Source organism: Muntiacus reevesi, chromosome 18 (genome assembly GCF_963930625.1).
Source record: "Muntiacus reevesi chromosome 18, mMunRee1.1, whole genome shotgun sequence".
In the NCBI taxonomy this organism is placed as follows: Eukaryota; Metazoa; Chordata; class Mammalia; order Artiodactyla; family Cervidae; genus Muntiacus; species Muntiacus reevesi.
Genome location: NC_089266.1, coordinates 34588828 through 34601065, shown reverse-complemented (window position 1 = coordinate 34601065; position 12238 = coordinate 34588828). Strand labels below are relative to the sequence as shown.

The window sequence follows — 12238 nt, the reverse complement described above, 5'->3', positions numbered from 1 at the left end:
TGTGTGATCTGAATTGGGTCCTGGGTGGGAAGAAAGCAGCTGTAAATGACATTATTTGGATCACTGGGAAAATTTGAATATGAACTGTGTATTATGTAAAGTATTAAATGAAGTTCAATTTTCTGAGTGTGATAATTACAGTTTGGGGAACGTTGGCGAATATCCTCGCTTTTAGGAGCCATATGCTGAAGTATGTAAGGGTGTAGTTTTATAATGTCTGCTACTAGCTCTGAAAGGGCTCAGTAGAGAGACAGAGGATGAGAGACAGAGATGGAGAGAGAAGAGAGTGCAATCATGCACACATGTGGCAAAATGTTAACAATTAGTGGATCTAGATGAAGGGCATGTCAAAATAATAGTATAACAAAAATTGGGAAGTGGTAAGAAAATGAGAGAAAGTGTGAGGATGCATGCCCGTGTTCCTACCTTTCAAAGCAGTGAGTCAGTTGAAGTTAAAATTGAAAGGTAATGAGAAAACTAACTTTTATTTTTCAGCTACTTGGCTTGCAGGATCTTAGTTGCCCGACCAGGGGTTGAACCTGGGCCAATAGCAATGGCAAGGCTAAGTTCTAACCACTGGACCACCAGGGATTTTTCATAATCTTTCTTATAACCTTAGAAAGGGGTCTTTTAGGAAGAAATCTCTCTTACAGCTAGAGAAACATTTATTTGGAGCTCAACAATTCATCAATGTCTTTTTATTCCATTAAATTCAATACTTTTAATTAAAAATAGCATGATCCTAAAGCAATAGCATGATCCTATTTTGAAATAATTTTTATTTTTCTGTATATATATCTACAAGGGATGTCTAGAATATTTTCTCTAATGATAATGATTAATGTCTACATGGTAGAATTTTAATGACATTTAAATTTTTATCTATGTACTTTCCTGCATTGTTTCATATATTTATAATTAACATAATTTTAACAAAAAATAGTAATTGTTAATCTTTTTTTTTAGTTGTTAATCTTTTTAAAAAATAAATACAAAATGCCAAAATTTAATTCTGGGTAATGGGAAGATGAATGATTATGAATTTATTCTTTGCACTTTATTTTCAGTTTTTAAAGTTAAATAAATTATAAAGAGTAGTTACAAAAGCATTAAAGAAAATACAGTGAAACTGTTCTTAGAGTAAGAATGACTTTTCTAACCATGTAGAAGTCTGAAACTAAGAAGTTTTAACAGCATAAAAGTTATACGTTTTTGCATGTAAACAACAATAAAAACTCAGCATAAACAAAACTGCAGGATAAATGAAAAATTAGGGGAGGGACTTCCCTGGAAGTCCAGTGGTTAAGACTCCAAACTTCCAATACAGAAGGCGCAGGTTTGATCCCTTGTCAGTGAACTAAGACTCCAAACTTCCAATACAGAAGGCACAAGTTTGATCCCTAGTCAGTGAACTAAGAACCCACATGCATCATGGTCAAGAAAAAAATTAGGAGAAAAGTTATGCAAATGAAATGAAAAACCTTAGACAACTGTCTCTTACTTTTGGTTCATCTCCTTTCTGCTTTTCCTGCATCCTTTTCATTCCATTTATCCATCCATCTGTCATTTATGGAGCATCTAGTATGTCCCAGTCACTGCTAGGTTCTGGAGAGAATACATAGTCTTTACCCTCAAGGAGTGCTCTCTGCATTTTCTCCCCAACCCTCTGGATACAGAAACTGTTGTGTCCCTGACGAGAACAGGAAACATCTCGTGTTTCTTATATTTGGAAAAAGATCAGGATATGCGACCAGGGTTTCATGACTGGAGCCTCAGATTCCCTTGGGTGGCATGGCTTGGCCTGGACACTGAACTCTGCTCTACTGTCTTCAATGCAGACCCAGAACCAGATTGTCTACTTCATTCGCCAAGCCCCGGTCCCCATCACTCCAGAGAACTTTGAGGAGACGGTACAGTTTGGGACAGTGCGGGGTGCCTACATCCCAGCCCTGCTTCGGCTGCTCAATGGGGTCTTTGCCCCTCAGATCTTTAAAAACACAACCTGGCCTGAGAGCATTCGAAATCATTTTGCTTCTCACCTGCACCGGTTCTTGGCCTGCCTGACAGGTGAGTGGAATGGCCAAGGGGCCTGCTTTCTCCCCAGTCCCCACCAAAAGTAGAGTGAGTGAGGCAGGTGGGAGACTGATCCTGAGTACCTGAGTTGCTTGGCACGGAGTAGGTGCTTGGAATGCGTTTGCTGAATGAGTGAAACAGGATCCACAGTTTGCCTTCTAATCCGGATACAGTTTTCTGTGGTCCAACAGTTGGCCAGACTTGCTCAGAGTTAGAAATTTCCAAGAGTACATGTGGGGTTAGGGATGCTGGAGGTAGTGTGGGGGCAGCAGGGGAGTGCTGGTGTCCTGAAAGAGAGTGTCGAAGGCATTGTGTTGCTCTCAGACCTCATTTTATGGCAGTCTCTTGTGACATCTCAACGAGGTTATCCCTCTTGCCTTCTCTCATTTTCCTGATGTCAAAAAAGCATGAGTCCTAGATTCTCTTGCCTGCTTTCCTGAGATGCACATAGCTCCTGGGCCCCAGGTCATCAGCCATGATAGGAGCTAGGGTGGCATAAACCCTTCGCCCTCTGTGAACTCTCCTGATTCTTTCGTTTCCTCAGACACTCGGTACAAGCTGGAGGGGCACACCGTCCTCTACATCCCCACAGAGGCCATGAACATGAAGCCTGAGGTGGTGGTTAAAGACAAAGAGCTGGTGCAGCGACTAGAGAGTGAGTGGCTGGTGGTGTTCCTGTGTCGGGCTCCTGAGGGGGAGGAGTAGGGAGGGGCAGCCCAGAGGCTGGGAAAGGAGGTGGGTTAGGAGGGCTCTGTTGGGGGTGGAGGGAATGATGTAAGTGGGGAGTGCTGCAAGAAAATGCAAGAGGTTTTGTCCTCTCCCCGGCAGCCTCCATGATCCACTGGACACGGCAGATAAAGGAGGTGCTCAGTGCCCAGGAGTCGGTGGAGACAGGAGAAAACTTAGGTCCTTTGGAAGAGATTGAGTTTTGGCGCAACCGATGCATGGACCTGTCTGGCATCAGCAAACAGCTAGTGAAGCCAGGAGTGAAGCACATCGAGTCCATCCTGCGTCTCGCCAAGTCATCCTATCTGGCGCCCTTCATGAAGCTGGCCCAGCAGATTCAGGTTTGTGAGTGGATTGAAGGATGCAGACTTGGCAGAAAGTGCCCAGTGATGGGGACAATGTAAGGCACTAAGAAGAGAGAGTCAACATATTCACCAAACCCAGAGATAGATGCACCCAGTGCTTGGACTTGGACTTGTGGGAGGGTATAAAAGTAGTAGAACACAAGGTCTCAAGGAGCTTATAGTTTAACTAGGGAGACATCTAGTTACTTACCAAATGAACTATGTTGAGTGCCCTCTAGGAGCCAAACCCCTACAATCCAGCTGAGAAGGAAGGCTAACACAAAAGAGATGACTGTGTGGCCTGGGATCAAAGGCGAACCCATTCAGTTCAGCAAAGAGAGCTGCAAAAGAAACACTTTAAAAATTTATATTTGAGGACTTGCTTGGTGGCTCAGGGGCTTCCCTTGTGGCTCAGCTGGTAAAGAATCTGCCTGCAATGCGGGAGAACTGAGTTCGATCCCTGGGTTGGGCAGATCCCTTGTAGAAGGGAAAGGCTACCCAGTCCAGTATTCTGGCCTGGAGAATTCCATGAACTGTATAGTCCATGGGGTTGCAAAGAGTTGAACACGACTGAGTGACTTTCACTTCACTTGGTGGCTCAGTGATAAAGAATCCGTTTGCCAATACAAGGGATGTGGGTTCTATCCCTGATCTAGTAAGATCCCACATGCCATGGAGCAACTGAGTTCATGTATCACAACTGTTGAGCCTGTGCTCTAGAGCCTGGGAGCCACAACTACTGAAGCCTCCGTGCCCTAGAGTCTGTCCTCCGCAACAAGAGAAGTCACTGCAATGAGAACCAGTGTGCCACAATAGAGAGCAGCCCCTGCTTGCCTAATCTAGAGAAAAGCCCGTGCAGCAACAAAGATCCAGCATAGTCAAAAATCAGATTTCTTAAAAATTAAATTTTATATAATATGACAAGCTGATTATATTAGTGTTGCGACACACAGAGATTCAGAGATATCTGTAGAATACAGAGAGAGAAGTCATCTCTTCCTAGCAGGAATTTGAAACTGGTATTCATGGAGGCCTGGTGTGCTGCACTCCATGGAGTTGCACGGAGTTGGACATGACTGAGCGACTGAACGGAACTGAACCGAAGGGAGTTTGGGGCTTCCCAGGTGGCGCTAGTGGTAAAGAATTCACCAGCCAGTGCAGGAGATGCCAGAGATATGGGTTCGATCCCTGGGTTGGGACCATCCCCTGGGGTAGGAAATGGCAACCCACTCCAGTATTCTTGCCTGAAAAATTCCATGGATAGAGGAGCCTGGTGGGTTACAGCCCATGGAGTTGCATGGAATTGGACACGATTACGCTTGTACCCACACATGTTAATGGGAATTGAGCCACAGTTAGATGGAAAAGTCTAAAATTCTCGTTGAGAACAAGGTAGTGAAGGGGGGACGCTATGGTGGAAGCCACAAGGTGGGATGAATGCAAATGATGTTCGGTCAGTTGATCAACAGCTCTTGAGCATCTCCTTGGTGCAGAGTTCTGAGTTCAAGGGGAAAAGCTAGAGGAATAGACACGAAACCTGAGTTAGAAACTAGTTAGTGAGGAAAAGTAGACATGCACACACTCTGGTCTCAAAGGGTTGCAGAGACCTGGGGTGATGGGGTCTAGGTAGCATTAACTGGGAACACTCCCTGGGAAAGCCAGGTCAGTTGGAATTCGAGGAGGACCAGAAGCACTCGCTTTGAACCTGTGCTTTCTAGGGGCTAAGTCTTCTCTTGATTTCTCTTTACTGCCAGGATGGCTCTCGTCAAGCACAGTCAAACCTGACTTTCTTGTCGATCCTGAAGGAGCCTTACCAGGAACTGGCATTCATGCGGCCGAAGGACATCTCTAGTAAACTCCCGAGGCTGATCAGCCTCATCCGTATCATCTGGGTCAACTCTCCCCACTACAATACTCGGGAGAGACTGACTTCCCTCTTCCGGAAGGTGTGTGTCTGCAGAGGGTGGGACAGAGGGTGGTGAAGGGGTGGCCATGTTGGTAGCACACAGATTTCTGGAGAAGGTGGAATTCACTGGGCAGATCTATGGTGAAAAGGTAGTGAGCAATACTGTTCGGGTCAGACAGAGACCACAGGCCCTTTACCTGCATCATCTGCTTTAGTGAGGCTCAGAGTTGGGACCTGGACTGGATACTTTGCTTCCCGATGGATGAAGCCCGGGTGGGAAGAGGGGGACTTTGTGAAGAGGTGTTGATGGAGCACAGGGAGGGGCCAGGGAGGACTGACCCCCAGGCCGAGTCGTGCAGGAGGGGAGACCTGCCCTTTCTCATTGCCAAAGACGGACCTTGCCATGAGCGAGAGGCAGGTAGAGGAAGGAACCCTGGCTTTTGAGGAGCAGAACCTGGCACATTTCATTGGGGGAGGGACAAAGAGTGGGGAAAGGGTGCTGAGCTGAGCACTGACTGGCAATGAGGCGGGCAAATGAGGTGGAACACAGAGGTGCTGCCGCGCCAGCAGTGGAGGACCAGGGATGAGAGGAGCCATGGGTATCAAGAAGTAGGAGCCCGAGACCTGAGGCGTGGTCTTGGGGGCTCCAAGAGAGGGTCGGTGCAACTAAGGCTGCGAACTGAGATTGTCGGGACTCCTCCCGCAGATGAGCAATGAGATCATTCGCCTGTGCTGCCATGCCATCTCCCTGGACCGCATCTTTGAGGGCTACGTCATCTCTAGCAAGGAGGACCTACAAGGCTGCATCTCTTGCTGTCACGCTTGGAAAGACCACTACCTTCGGGCTGTGCAGACACATACCCAGTATGACATATCCGGACATCCTGTGTGTTACCGCTTGTCACTCCTGGAGCGGGGAGGTTTTGAGCCCTTCTGCTTGTACTTTAAGCCTATGGATTGTATTTTTTTTCTAGAGTTTTTACATGGTCCAGGTTTTCTCTCTGGATGCAGATATTCTAGCTTCTAGTCCTGGGTCCTCCGAACTCTAAGTAACTTTCCCTCCCTCAATCCAGGAATCCCTCCTGGTCTTTCATTGTGTGTAAGCTTTCTCTTCTGGAGGAGGAAATGGCAATCCACTCCAGTATTCATGCCTGGGAAATCCCAAGGACACAGGAGCCTAGAGGGCTACAGTCCATGTGGTCGCAAGAACCAGACACAACTTAGAGACTACACCACCACCACCACCAAACTTTTTCTTAGAACCACGATGTTTTCTTTTTTCTCTCTGGCTGTCCTCACCTTGTGTTTCTTTACTTGGCATTCAGAAAAACTGTTTCTTGGGGTCTTGTTTTCTCAGGCTCCCTTTGAACCAGAACTCCTGGTTCTAGCCTGGCCTGGGGAGGTAAATGCCTCATGTTCCTGCTCCCAACTGGTCAGTCTTTCTCATGACAGGTTCTCCACCCGGGGCTGGATCCTAGACCAGACCAGCATATTTGCCCAGGTTGATGCCTTTGTACAACGCTGCAAGGACCTCATCGAGGTAGGAAGACTGTCAGGGAGACTGAGAGCCCACAGCAGATGCTCCAGAATCCTGGCCCAGGAGCTGGGGGAGCTGGGGCTGGGGGTGAGGCTACACATAAAACTTGCCTCTTTGGTTCTTCTCATGTGGCTGTGCATCTGGCCACCATCCTGTGCTCAGAGACTCTTGCCTGTTATCACTGCCTCACTTTCAGTTCAGTTCAATTCATTCACTCAGTCGTGTCTACCTCTTTGCAACCTCATGGACTGCAGCATGCCAGGCTTCCGTGTCCATCACCAACCTCCCGGAGCATGCTCAAACTCACATCCATTGAGTCAGTGATGCCAGCCAACCATCTTGTCCTCTGTCGTCCCCTCTCCTCCTACTTTTAATCTTCCCCAGCATCAGGGTCTTTTCCAGTGAGTCAGCTCTTCGAATCAGGTGGCCAAAGTATCGGAGTTTCAGCTTCAGCATCAGTCCTTCCAATGAATATTCAGGACTGATTTCCTTTAGGATGGAGTGGTTGGTTCTCCTTGCAGTCCAAGGGACTCTCAAGAGTCTTCTCCAACACCACAGTTCAAAAGCTTCAATTCTTTGGTGCTCAGCTTTCTTTATGGTCCAACTCTCACATCCGTACACAACTACTGGAAAAACCACAGCTTTGACTAGATGGACTTTTGTTAGCAAAGTAGTGTCTCTGGTTTTTAATATGCTGTCTAGGTTTGTCATAGCTTTTATTCCAAGGAGCAAATGTCTTTTAATTTCATGGCTGCATTCACCATCTGCAGTGATTTTGGAGCCTAAGAAAATAAAGTCTGTCACTGTTTCCATTGTTTCCCCATCTATTTGCCATGAAGTGACAGGACCGGATGCTATGATCTTCATTTTTTGAACATTGAATTTTAAACCAGCTTTTTCACTCTCCTCTTTCACTTTCAACAAGAGGCTCTTTAGTTCTTCGCTTTCTGCCATAAGGGTGGTGTCATCTGTGTATCTGAGGTTATTGATCTTTCTCGTGGCAATCTTGTTTCCAGCTTGTGCTCATCCAGCCCAGCATTTCACGTGATGTACTCTGCATGTAAGTTAAATAAGCAGGGTGACAATGTACAGCCTTGACATACTCCTTTCCCTATTTGGAACCAGTCTATTGTTCCATGTACAGTTCTAACTGTTGCTTCTTGACCTGCATACAAGTTTCTCAGGAGGCAGGTAAGGTGATCTGGTATTCCCATCTCTTTAAGAATTTTCCACAGTTTGTTGTTTTGGCGTAGTTAATAAAGCAGAAGTAGATGTTTTTCTGGAACTCTCTTGCTTTTTTGATGATCCAATGGATGTTGGCAATTTGATCTCTGGTTCCTCTGTCTTTTCTAAATCCAGCTTGAGTATCTGGAAGTTCTCAGTTCATGTACTTTTGGAGCCTGACTTGGAGAATTTTGAGCATTACTTTGCTACCATTACTTTGCTAGTGAGATGAGGGCAATGGTGCGGTAGTTTGAGCATTCTTTGGCATTGCCTTTCTTTGGGATTGGAATGAAAACTGACCTTTTCCAGTCCTGTGGCCATTGCTGAGTTTTCCAAATTTGCTGGCATATTGAGTGCAGCACTTTCATAGCGTCATCTTTTAGGATTTGAAATAGCTCAACTGGAATTCCATCATCTCCACTAGCTTTGTTCGTAGTGATGCTTCCTAAGGCCCACTTGACTTCACACTCCAGGATTCTGGCTCTAGGTGAGTGATCAAACCATCATGGTTATCTGGGTCATGAAGATCCTTCTTGTATAGTTCTTCTGTGTATTCTTGCCACCTCTTCTTAATATCTTCTGCTTCTGTTAGGTCCATACCATTTCTGTTCTTTATTGTGCCCATCTTTGCATGAAATGTTCCCTTGATATCTCTAATCTTTCTTGAAGAGATCTCTAGTCTCCCCCATTCTATTGTTTTCCTCCATTTCTTTGCATTGATCACTGAGGAAGGTTTTCTTATCTCTCCTTGCTATTCTGTGGAACTCTGCATTCACAGGGGTATATTTTTCCTATTCTCCTTTGTCTTTAGCTTCTCTTCTTTTCTCAACTATTTGTAAGTCCTCCTCAGACAAACATTTTGCCTTTTTGCATTTCTTTTTCTTGGGGTTGTCTTGATCATTGCCTCCTGTACAATGTCACGGACCTCGGTCCGTAGTTCATCAGGCACTCTGTCTATCAGATCTAATCCCTTGAATCTATTTGTCGCTTCCACTGTATAATAATAAGGGATTTAATTTAGGTCATACCTGAATGGTCTAGTGGTTTTTCCAGCTTTCTTCAATTTAAGTCTGAATTTGTCAATGAGGAGTTCATGATCTTGAGCCACAGTTAGCTCCCAGTCTTGTTTTTGCTGACAGTATAGAGCTTCTCCAACTTCAGCTGCAAAGAATACAGTCAATCTGATTTCGGTATTGACCATCTGGTGATGTCCATGTGTAGAATCATCTCTTGTGTTGTTGGAAGAGAGTGTTTGCTATGACCAGTGCGTTCTGTTGGCAAAACTCTTATTAGCCTTTGCACTGCTTCATTTTGTATTCCAAGGCCAAATTTTTTCATATTTCATTGTGCAGCTAAAATTCACCCCAGAAGCCCCTTGCATATGGTGTGTCCTCCTGACTTTTTTAGTCATTTTAAGCTAAACCAGTAGTAAGGGACAGGGAAGCCTGGCATGCTGCAGTCCGTGGAGTCGTAAAGAGTGGGATATGACTTAGCAACTGAACAACCGCAACACAAGCTAAACCAAAGAACTTGGGACAGGAAGACTCAGACAGGAGGGCAGGAAGCCTCATGCTGACTTCTTTGCAGGTATGTGACTGTCAGTACCATTTTGCCCGCTGGGAAGATGGAAAGCAAGGGCCCCTCCCCTGCTTCTTTGGTGCCCAGGGGCCCCAGATAACACGGAACTTGCTGGAGATTGAGGACATCTTTCACAAAAACCTGCACGTGCTGCGAGCCGTCCGCGGGGGCATCCTGGACGTCAAGAACACTTCTTGGCATGAAGACTACAATAGGTGAGAGCGTCACAGACCACCCCCTCCATAGACAGGGAAGTGGGGCAGGGGAGACCAGAGCGAAGTGTGGGGGAAGCAGGTCAGAAATGGGGGGCGAGCAGGGGAAGCGCATGGTGGCTGCTCAGACTCAGGGTGCCACAGCCAGCCTTTCTGGCCTTGGATCCCGGTTCTGCCACAGACTAGTTAACATGACTCTGGGCGGATTGCTCTACCAGGCTGGGCCTCAGTTTCCTCGTCTATAAAATCTGGTTAGCAATACAGCCTACCGCACTGAGTTGTTTTGAGGACTGAATGGATTCCTGTGTGTGAAGCACTCAATGCTGACACTGAGGATGCCCTCCCTACATAAAACATCAGCGTCAAGCTCAGGGGACATTTTCTTGGGGCCAGGCCATGTCGCCCACCCTTTGACATGCCTCTAACGGTGCAGGTTCCGGGCTGGAGTCAAGGACCTGGAGGTGATGACTCAGAACTTGATCACCTCGGCCTTCGAGTTAGTCCGTGATGTGGAGCATGGGGTGCTACTGCTGGACACCTTCCACCGGCTCTCGGCCCGAGAGGTGGGACTGCCCACCAGCTCCTTCCTCCACCCCTGGTTCTCTTGAGCTTTCCTTCACATCCTCCTGGTCCTTTAGATGCTGTCCAACCTGCATTTGTGCTCTCGCCCACGTCCTAGAATGCCAGCGGGTCTTTTCTTCCTCTGTCCCTGCCCGCCCCCTCCTCATGGTGCCCGGAGGGCTTGGGGGGCAGGACTCCCATGGCCGGGGTTAGCTTTCTTCCAGGATGGGGAGCTGCAGGGACCCCATATCCCTGGTCATGTCATTTACTTCCTCTTCTTTGTCAGGCCATCAAGCGAACATATGACAAGAAAGCTGTGGACCTGTACATGCTGTTCAATAGTGAGCTGGCACTCGTAAACCGTGAGCTGAACAAGAAGTGGCCCTACCTGGAGCCCTACATGGCCCAGTACTCAGGGCAGGCCCACTGGGTGCGCATCCTACGGCGTCGCATCGACAGAGTCATGAACGTAAGCCTGGCCTTTCCCGGAACTTGTTCTCAGTGCCACGACAGAGTTTGCAGGCTGAGCCCCAGGCTGGTGGCTGGGAGCCCGGGGGGCCAGTCCAGAGCATCTCCCTGGAGAGGTTTCCTGACCTGAGACTAAGTAGGTGCGAGGGGCATGTCAGAGGAACTGGCCTGTCCTGAGGAAGGGCTCATGCTTGTTTTTGACCTTGTGTCTCTTTAATCCTTTCACCTCTTGTAATTGACTTTCTTTTCCCAACTTTTTTCCTCAAGCTGAATGTCTGTGCTTCTCTTTCTTATTTTATTTTATTATCAGAGTATGATTGCTTCACAGTGTTGTGTTAGCATCTACTGTACAGCAAAGTAAATCAGCTCCGTGTATCCATATATCCCCTCCCGTGTGGACCTCCCTTCCACACCCGGCCCCCATTCTACCCCTCTAGGTCATCATAGCACAGTGAGCTGAGCTCCCTGTGTAACACAGCAGATTCCCACTAGCTAGCTATTTTACACACGATAGTGTGTGTGTGACAATGTGTGTGTGTGTGCTTAGTCGCTTAGTTGTGTCTGACTCTTTGCGACCCTGTGGACTGTAGTCCCCAGGCTCCTCTGTCCATGGGATTTTCTCTCTCTCTTTTTTTTTTTCTGTCCATGGGATTTTTCAGGCATGAATACTTGAGTGGGTTGCCATTTCCTTCTCCAGGGGGTCTTCCCCATCCAGGAATCGAATTCATGTCTCCTGGTCTCCTGCATTGGCAGGTGAATTCTTTACCCCTGAGCCACCTGGGAAGCCCGTATATGACAATGCTACTCTGCAGATTCCTCGCACCTTCCCCTTCCCTGTCTTGATTTTGACTACCTCTCTCACTGTGCCTGGTCTCTTCCTCTCACCTTTCCTTCTGGCTCCCCCTTCCCCCCGAGTAGTCAAAGTCGATCTCCATGCCCTGTCTTACACATATAATCGGGATGTGTGTGTTGGGGAGGGTACTAGGACTCTCAGGGCGATGATAACACGGAGGAACGTGGCAGGTGGATCCCAGCGTCCCTGGTTCTCCTCCACAGTGTCTTTCCAATGCTCATTTCCTGCCCCACATCGGGACCGGAGAGGAGAGTGTGCACACCTACCAGCAGATGGTTCAGGCCATTGATGAATTGGTGCGAAAAACCTTCCAAGACTGGACAGCCACACTGGACAAGGACTGCATTCGGCGGCTGGACACGCCATTGCTACGAATCAGTCAGGAGAAGGCAGGCATGCTGGATGTGAACTTTGACAAGTAGGAGAACCTCCCCGCCCCTCTCCCGCTCTGCTCGTCCTTTCTATGGCGCCTTTCCCTTCCCCAACCCTCCTGAGAGTTTTAACTCCGTCTCCTGGTTCCTCCTCTCCATTCCTCTGATTCTCTCTTACCTACCCCATAATGTTTCCTCCCACTTCTTAGTCTTAAAAAAAAAAAAAAAAAGATTAAAAATAGAAAATCCGCTGTCACCTACTACACCAGTGATGTAGGTGTCTTGCCACTAGGTGGCCACGGTGGCTCAGCGAAATCGTCCCAACCATGAGCCACCGAGGGGGCTTTCCTGAGAGTCAGTGGGGCTCTCAGGTCACACCCTCTCC

General features: G+C 47.5%; 1 protein-coding gene across 1 annotated transcript in view; it reads left to right on the top strand.

The window, feature by feature from the left end:
- The window catches only part of DNAH2 (dynein axonemal heavy chain 2), a 102977-nt gene that overhangs the window by 16300 nt on the left and 74439 nt on the right, over positions 1-12238 (top strand). Inside the window, exons 5-12 of the mRNA XM_065909937.1 lie at positions 1839-2067; positions 2618-2728; positions 2902-3140; positions 4898-5089; positions 9398-9603; positions 10034-10163; positions 10448-10630; positions 11686-11900. Of these exons, the coding sequence (XP_065766009.1) occupies positions 1839-2067; positions 2618-2728; positions 2902-3140; positions 4898-5089; positions 9398-9603; positions 10034-10163; positions 10448-10630; positions 11686-11900 (1505 nt within the window). The remainder of the gene's footprint in view (positions 1-1838; positions 2068-2617; positions 2729-2901; positions 3141-4897; positions 5090-9397; positions 9604-10033; positions 10164-10447; positions 10631-11685; positions 11901-12238) is intronic.